Source organism: Grammomys surdaster, unplaced genomic scaffold (genome assembly GCF_004785775.1).
Source record: "Grammomys surdaster isolate TR1022 unplaced genomic scaffold, NIH_TR_1.0 396, whole genome shotgun sequence".
Classification (NCBI taxonomy): Eukaryota; Metazoa; Chordata; class Mammalia; order Rodentia; family Muridae; genus Grammomys; species Grammomys surdaster.
In genome coordinates, this window is record NW_021604815.1 from 227,869 (window position 1) to 236,699 (window position 8,831).

General features: G+C 55.7%; 1 protein-coding gene across 3 annotated transcripts in view; it reads left to right on the forward strand.

The window, feature by feature from the left end:
• Dedd2 (death effector domain containing 2) overlaps window positions 1-8,065 on the forward strand; it is a 15,909-nt gene extending 7,844 nt beyond the window's left edge. For 2 of the 3 annotated variants that reach the window (XM_028781321.1, XM_028781320.1), the window contains exon 5: window positions 6,967-8,065. In XM_028781321.1, coding sequence (XP_028637154.1) covers window positions 6,967-7,358 — 392 coding nt within the window. In that variant the 3' untranslated portion in view covers window positions 7,359-8,065. Of the gene's footprint in view, window positions 1-3,072; window positions 3,198-6,966 lie in introns of all 3 variants that reach the window. The other variant, XM_028781322.1, reaches the window with a different exon arrangement.
• Window positions 8,066-8,831: the final 766 nt, after the last annotated feature.

The following is an 8,831-nucleotide window of genomic DNA, read 5'->3' on the forward strand; positions in this document are numbered from 1 at the left end:
TCTCTCTCTCTCTCTCTCTCTCTCTCTCTCTCTCTCTCTCTCTCTCTCTCTGTGTTGATACAGGGATGCAGGTTTTTATTATGTGACCCAGGCTTTCCTATAGTCCCAACATATAGTCCCAAAGCTGCCCTTGACCTTGGAATCTTCTTGCTTCAGCCTCCCTAGTGCTAGGTTATGTAGACTTGTAACCACCATCCTTGTCACCAGTGACCAGTCTTTGCTGGTGGGATATTCCACTGTGTTCCAGGGGTGGGCTGGGGGGGTTGGGTTGTTGTGACAGCCATCATCTCTGGTCCTTTATGTCCCTGAGCTAGATAGACCCCGGGGACACAAAGAGACTCAGAGATGGTCTCAGACTCCAGAGTATCTAGACTGTGGGAACTTGGATCAGGGACATGATAGCCAGGCTGACGTGACACAGAGCCAGTGGGGCGCAGGTGGTCCCCACTTGACCTCTCTGTAGAGTGTCTAGTGGGGTCAAATGCTGGAATCAGAGGCTTTGCTGATGGAGACATAGGGAGATATGGAGAGATGTGGCAGGTGGGACCTTGGAGGTCTAGACTGTGTTCCTGGGCCGCAGAGCCCCAGAATGGTCCACTCACCATTTCTTTTTTTTCTTTTTTTGAATATCTTTTTTTTTTTTTTTTGGTTTTTCGAGACAGGGTTTCTCTGTGTAGCCCTGACTGTCCTGGAACTCACTCTGTAGACCAGGCTGGCCTCGAACTCAGAAATCCACCTGCCTCTGTCTCCCAAGTGCTGGGATTAAAGGCATGCGTGCGCCACCACCGCCCGGCTACCATTTCTTTCATATACTTTTCTCTTTCTGAGAATCTCTCGGGCACTGTAGGCACGGAGGACACAAGTGAGAACAGGTAGGGAAGTCCCTGGCCCCCCAGGAGTTTACATGATAGTGTGTGAAGTAAAGAACTCACAGTACCAAGGTGTCATGTGATCTCAGCTGGCACAAAGCCTGGTGGGCCTGCAGGGACACCCTGATGGAGGTGTCACACAGTGATGTCAGCAGGGAGCTGCAGGAGCCCTCAGTGGCATGCTGTCAGAAGAGCAGCTGGCCCAGGGAAGGGGCTCCCGGAAGCTGGAGGTTAGGAGACAAAGATGGGGTAGCAGGACACCTAGGCTCTTTTAAATCTATAGGATGCACCAGAGGCCTTGGCCTGGGGGGAGGGGTGCCTCCTTTTCCTTAGTGCAGAAGAAGCACATTTGCATATACCCGCCCCTCCCATTGCCGGTATGGCCTCCCAGGCGGTGGGCGTTGCCCTGTTTCAGAGATGAGGTGGCAGATACCTGTGCTGGGTACTGCCAGGAGCACAACAGCATAGCCAGCCCATGTCCTCACAAGACGCTGGTGGCTGAAGGGGTGGGTGCCCCGTGTTAGGAGTCAGGCAATTACCACAGTCACCTGGCTGGCTGGGTGAGTTAGGGAGTCACTACCCTGAGGGCCCGGGCAGACTTTGGAGCATCCAGGCTTTAAGTGTCTTCCCTGAGGCCAGGAGGTTGTTAGTCAAGGTGTGGCTGGGACTTGAAGGACCATGAACTGCCAGTCTGACTGCTGAGTCACCAGGCAGGGTGTGGTTGGCTTAGGTTCTCCCTTCTTGGGCCCTAATTTTCCCTTCAGAAAAGTGGGGACGACTTCCTTTAACAAGGCAGGATCTTTCCTGCTCTGACAAAGGAAGGACAGGGTTGCTCTTGCTCCTACAGACCCAAAATGCTTGACCCCACGGAGAGACAGATCTAAACTACTAGGTCCTTGAGGGTGTAAGAGGGGCAGTAGGGGCCCCTAGGTTTGGACACAGGCCCCTGAGTCCACACGCCTCAAGGCCATCCAGTGGACAGTGCTGGGAGTGTTCCTGGCCTCTAATTCTCAAGACAACTATTGATTAGGGCCTGTGTTCACTGTTGTGTGAATGTGTTTAAGGCCAAAGGGAGGAAGTCCCTCGTACCAGAGCTGGGCAGGAAACAGGCCTGTTCCCTCTGTCTACAGAGAGCCTGCAGGGGCCTCTGTTCTCGGTGAGCTGTTTCTGGTGGGAGGAAAGCCCAGTCAGAGGTTTCAGGTAGAGCAGGAAGCATCTCAGCTAAAGCCCACAGGAGCAAAAAGCCCGAGTGCGCATGTGCCCGTGGTGGTCTCTGCAGGCACAGAGGCCATGAGGTTTTGGTGGAGCAATGGGAGAGACTGCTTAAGGGGAGGCCAGGCAAGAACAGGGTCTTGCCACGGACCTCTGGCTAGCCTGAAATCTTGCTCTGTAGGCTAGATTGGTCTTAAACTTCTGGTGATCTTCCTGCCTCTGCCTCCTGGGTGTTGGAATTATAGTCTCCCTCCATGTCATTTTGTGTGTGCAGCAGGGGGACCGGAGGGGGCTTTTTTTTGAGGCAAGATCTTATATGGGCCGCTTAGAACCTGGTACACAGCCAAGGTTGGACTTGAACTTCTGACTTGACTGCCTTCGCCTTCAAGCGTGTTGTGCTTCCATGCCTAGGTTACAACTTTGTAATGAAAATTATACAAGAGCAGAAGGAATGCCCTCATCGGCCCCAAGTCCTTCGGTTTCAGTTGTCCGCGGTGACTGATGTCGTCGTCCCCTTGTGCCGTGCTGTTCAGCAGTCAGCCCAGTTGTCTTATTACTTGCTTCACAGACAGATGCAATGTTCTTTTGTAAAAAGTTTTAGACAGGATAGCACACTATACCTCAGCCTGGACTTGAACTTGTGACAGTCGTCCTGCCTTAGCCTCCTACATGTTGGGATTGCAGGCATATGTCAGCACTCCGCCGCCGCCACCTGAAAGTTTTCAGGCTCTTTTCCCGGGTCACAGTGGCTCCTTCCTCAAGAGGCAGCAGCTACTAGCCTCTCTCTGAAGCTCTGTGGCGGCCTCTCTTGTCTAGTTCGGGTGATGGAGTTAGGAAAAGACCTGAGCCAGGCGACTGGAGCGGGAGCCCACTGCTGACTCCAGGTGGGCCTTTACTCCAGGCTAGCCCTTACTGTGGTCTGTATTTCCACGGAGGCCCCTCGGGCTGGGAACTTCAGTGCTGTGAGGATCTATATCTTCTCTGTCCTCAGCACACCCACCCAGGAATGCCAAGGGAGGTCCGTCTCAGACACTCCGGTTGGAACCTGCTCGCTCCGTCAATCCGGTGCCCACTTGCGAAGCCCCTCCCACTTCTGCATCCTTTTCTGCCCCCAAAGTGAGCCGGGAACGAGGTGGTGCTCGGGTCCATGTGTATAGGAAGCAGACACAGCTTCCTCTTTTTTAGGAAGGCAGAGGCCACTGGGTAGCTGCATGTCCCCCGAATTACCAGTACAGTGCTGTAGGTAGCCTGAGCCAGGCACACCCTTCTCTCTGCCTGTCCCTTCCTCCTAAGTGTCTCAGCTGCCCTGCCCTTGCTCCTCACCCAGCAGCTGTGGTGGTCAGGTGGTCTTGTCCCCATGTCACTCATGCTTAGGGCCCGGTACTTACCGTGACCTCTTGAGGACAGTGCTACTGGAGACCACTGGGTTATGGAGAGGTGTGGTTACCTTCAGACGTCCACAGCAGGGGCTTTGCTGACAAATGGGACCAGACCTCCCAACCCTGCTGCCAGTGACCTTCTGACACCTCTGAGCTGCACTGTTCCCGAAGCCCTAAGCTCTTTTCTCCCTGGGCAGACACACCCCCCTCCCACGTCGCTGGTCTTCCTGGCTAATCCAGTGTGCTCCTTACACCTCACTTCAAGTGCCATTTCTAGAACGGAACTCTAAATTAAAGTCCCTGCCTATCATCTTCCCTCCCGACCTTAGAATGCCTTGTAATTACGTGTTTATATATGCTGTGTGACAGGCAGTGGGCAGGGTTGGGCAGTTAAGAGCCTGGGCTCCGAACAGAGCGGGGCACCTCGGCTAGAATTCTGGAATGGTCCAGCTTGGTGACTCAACCTCTGGGCCTCAGTTTCCTCATCCACAAAAAAGGAGGCCGAGCATCACCTTGTAAAGCCGTGGACATGATCACAGGGCTCAGAGGGCAAGGTGCATGCATCCGGGGCAGCCAGAAGAGAGTCCACCCAAGTGTCACCTGTTCATGCTGGTTCAGGGTAAAGGAGAGGCTGTGGGCTGAGCAGGTGATTCAGGGCCAGGGTGGCGCTTTGGTGGGTGGAGCTCACTGTTGGAGCCTCTTGTCCTTCTCTTTCCTATGATCTGTTTCCAGGTCAGAGGTGGACTGTGCTCTGGTAGGTAGAGCATTTCCTCATTTATAAATGGCAGTAAGGAAGGGACCCTTAGGATGAGATGGGGTAAGACAGGAAGAGCCCCCAGGGGTGAGCGTGACCTGGGAGGAGAGTGCTAACAGTGGGCAGCTTGTCCCCCTGCCCCACCTGTGGCATGCCCTTCTTCATCCTTGGATGCCTGGTGCTCTTAAATACTTTCCCATGTCTCTGTTCTACCTTCCCGTGGCTTGAGTATATGGATGGTTTCCATGTCTGTGCAGTAGTCTGTGTATTTGGGAAGAGGACCAGGGAAGGGCCTGGCTGGGCTGGAAGTGGGTGCCTTACACAGCGCTTTGCTGGGTGAGTCTGGGCAGAGGAGGTGGGCAGATCATTCTGTGAGGGTGTGAGGGGAAGGCAGACCGTGGGAAGGTGGGGCGGTGTTTGGGAGAGTTGATGAAGGAGGAGGTTGACTTAGGGACCCAGCGGAGAGGCCAGGGCCTGGGTGGGGATCACGTGGGGAGAGAGGTGGGTTTCGAAATCACAGTTCCTGATTCTGCGGACCTCCACGTGCTGTGAGCCCCTGACCCTGGCACTGTACCAGTTGCTCTATTTAATCCCCGTGGCTACCACGCAGCAGCAGAGCCCTCTTGTTTGTTTGTGTTTTTCAGATGGGGAAACAGGCTCAGAGAGGTGAGGTCACATGCCCCACAGCTAGAGCATGGCAGAGCTGGGAGTCACTTTCAGGTGTGTGGGACCCCACCAGCTGCCTCTGGCTCTGCCTCTGCCCAGCCCTGTGTAGCCTTGAGCGGCTTCTGATCCCCCACTCCCATGGTCCCCACCCTTACTTGGGAAGTTGTGGTCAGAGGCTTTTGGGAGGCAAGGATGGAGGCCCAGAGGGCTTATCTGGCCTTTAGGATAAGATAGCCGGGCCCACGAGCAGCCCTGGGAACTGAGGCTGACCCCTCCGGGCTGAGTTTTTTGGGCCTCCAGTGGACAGGATGGGGTTCCCCTCAAGGTAGAAAGAGGAAGGCTCTGGGGGAGGAGGAGGAAGTGAGTGTGGTAAGAAGTTCTGGGGACCTGCCTTCCTGCCTTCTTCTTTTTGCTCTCTGTTGGATGTCTGTGAAAGGTGACGGGCGCCCACTGCGGAAGACCCATCTTCCCAGGGCTTCGATTTCCTTCTGGGTTGAAGGTGGCCCTTGACTTCAGGGTTAGGGCATGCCCAGGGTCAGTCACAGCTGTCGGCCTCTGCAGTGTCAGGAACACCCACCGAGTTGCAGCCTCCTCGCTGGCACAATGCTTTCTGTCCCCTCTTGTCTTTGTTATATTCTCATTAACAGCCCTGTAGGCAGGGACCATGACTTGATCTAGGTGGGGACTGTGCTTACAAAGGCTCTGATTTTCCCAGAGGTACTGCTGTCTGGATCCAGGAGGCCCTGCCAGGCTGTCTGACCTCGGATTCCACTTCAGATCTGTAAATGCCATGTTGTAGGGGCCTGCCTCACAGGGTTGTTTGTGGCTTGAGCTGTGACTCTCACACTTGGAGTCCCGGATGTTTGGCAGTTGTTGGTGCTATGGAAAAAGTGTTGGCTACTGTGGCCCATAAACATAGCTGGACCTGAGTCGGGCAGTGGTGGCGCAGGCCTTTAATCCCAGCACTTGGGGGGCAGAGTCAGGTGGATTTCTGAGTTCGAGGCCAGCCTGGTCTACAGAGCCAGTTCCAGGACAGCCAGGGCTACACAGAGAAACCCTGTCTCGAAAAACCAAAACCAAAAACCACCACCAACAACAAAACATAGCTGGACCTGGTACAACTGTGCCCCAGTGGAGGTGACAAGCCCAACTCCATGCTTGCAGTGACTCTTAGAGGACCATCTTTGTCCCCTGCACAGAGCTGCTCCCTCCTTTGGGCAGATGCAGGTAGAGGCCAAATGACAGGAACTTACCTTAAAGTGTTTAAGGGAGAGTGCGAACTAATGGCGGTGCCTGCCGGTCCTGATGGTTCTTCCCGATACACTACACGGTGAACTCGGGGATCTCTTTCCCTCTGCAGTTGGCCCCGTGTGGGCTCCATTCCCCTCCCTGGGTGACCCAGTAGCCCTTAGCAGCCTTGGGCTCACTCTGTCATTATAGAACACTATACCCTCAGCGGAGGCAGGTCTTCTGGGCTTTGCTGATGCCCCTTGCTCCCTGGAGCTTGTAGGGGGATGGGCTGTGTATAATCTGAGATGCTCTCAGTGTGAGAGGTGGGTATGAAGCTGGCTGCCAAAAACCAGGTCCCTTGGCTTCTGCATTGGTTCGTTCACAAACAAATACTGAGCTCTGTATGCCCAGGTGTGTGCCTGAGCAGCATGCAGAGTCCTTCAGGGTGTCACTACCTGGGGAACTCGGGATGCCGCTGCTGGAGTAGGTTAGAAGATGACAAGGACCTTGGGGAAAACCAAGCTGGGTCTGGGGAGCTGGAGGTGCTGCCAGAGTGAGGGTGGCGGATCTAGAGTGGTCTGATCTGGGTGGGCCTCACGGGGAATCGGGCATCGGAACAAAGGGTTGTAGGAACTGGGGAGAGAAGAACCCTCAGTGGTGAGAGGTGGTGTTGAACTGGAAGGAGGAGCCTGCCTTGTGATTCAGGGAGCAGCAAGGAGTTGAGTTTGGAGAGGGTGCTGTAAATCAGGAGCAGAGAGGAGTAGGCAGCAGGACTTCCTTGGTGTGGGTGTGGGAGAGGGACGGTGGGAGGGGGTACAGTGCAGTTCCTGCTGATGCACCCCTCCTTCTCCTGCAGACATCCGGCTCCGGGTTCGGGCAGAGTACTGTGAGCACGGGCCAGCCTTGGAGCAGGGCGTGGCATCCCGGAGACCTCAGGCGCTGGCCCGGCAGCTGGACGTGTTTGGACAGGCCACTGCTGTGCTTCGGTCAAGGGACCTGGGCTCTGTGGTGTGTGACATCAAATTCTCGGAGCTCTCCTATCTGGATGCCTTCTGGGGTGACTACCTGAGCGGTGCTCTGCTGCAGGCCCTTCGGGGCGTGTTCCTGACTGAGGCCTTGCGGGAGGCCGTGGGCCGAGAGGCCGTCCGCTTGCTGGTCAGCGTGGACGAGGCTGACTATGAGTCTGGCCGGCGCCGCCTGTTGCTGATGGAGGAGGAAGGGGGGCGGCGTGGGACAGAGGCCTCCTGATCCCGGGTCTGCCAGGACCGACCCCACCTCCAAGTCTCCGGGCCACCAGAAAGACGATCATCTCGCTCCCAGACGACTGTCACTCAGCGGCTCAAGGGCGGCATCGGGACGGCAGGTTCCGTGATAGCCTCTACGATGTGGGCTTTGAGGCATAAACCACTTTCAGCTGCTTCCATCCTAAATTCCCCACTCCCAGGTGGATCCCCTCAGCTTTGGGGGCCGAGGATCACAGAGCCCCGAAGCAGGGAGACATAGCCCCCCTGCACATCGTGTCTCTCACCCTGGGCTGATGCTGGCTGGCCCCACACGCTTTAGCCTAAGGGCTACTCTCTCAGGATCTCAGATTTACTGTCCCCACGTGGGTTTCAGCCACAGCAGTGGGCTCTGGAGCTGGGGCGCCCATGGGCGTGCTCACCTTGCCCCTTCATCTAACCAACCCGGGCTCTGCCAGCGGCACACAGACAGCCAACTCTCGTCACCTTCCCCTGCTCTCTGGAACGAGACAGACCTGCCCAAGGCTCCTTTAACCCAGACTGTCACGTGGGCTTCGTGGCCACATCAGATCAAGAGCAGCTGTTTCGGACAGAGCTAGGACCAGAGCCAGCTGCTTTCTCGTGAAGGGAAGGCGAGGACTTGGGCTGATGGGAAGGTGTTTCACAAACTGCGCCAATAAAACTGCCCTGGAAAGGGCATAGTTGGGCATCGAGGGTCTCCAGTACTTTTTGTTGGTTGGCAAGGGGAAAGGGCTGGAGAAGAGCAAGGTGCTAGCTCATCTGCCAATCGCATCTGCCTCAGGCGTCTCCATCCCTTGGGCCTTGGTTTCTTTAATCGGCAAAGGAAATAAGGCCTCAGCATCGCCGATTCCCAGCCTGTTCACATGTGCTTTGTAGGATTCTGTATGTTCACGGAGGGGAAATCTTTCTAAGTTTTATGTGTATGGGTGTCCTGCTTGCATGCGTGCCTGTGTGCACCACATGTGTTCTGGTGTCCAAGGAGGCCAGAGAGCGGGTGTCAGATGCCCTAGAACTAGAGTTACAGCCAGCCAAGTCACTGAGGGTGCTGGGTCTTCTGGAAGAGCTGCCAGTGACCCTAACCACTGAGCTGCTTCTCCAGCCATTTTCAATTGTTCGTATGGGGGGAGGAGGAGAATCACCCGGTGGGGGAGGGGGTGTGCGCACTTGAGCGTAGTGCCTGTGGATGCCTGAGTTGTGAGAGATCCCCCTGGAGCTGAAGTTCCCACAGGTGGTAAGCCGTCTGACATGGTAGCTCAGAACTGAACTCTGGTCCTCTGGAAGAAGACTCCATGATTTTTTCGCCCTCTCAGTGAGAGGCCCTGATTGTTTCCAAAGCTGTTGGAGCCCTGGGAATGGGGAGCTGGGGGAGCCTGGGGTTCTCGCAACCCTCCCTCTCTGACCTGGGTTTCAGGGTCCAAAGCTAAAGCCCTGCTTGCCACTGTGCGGCTGAAGGGAAGCA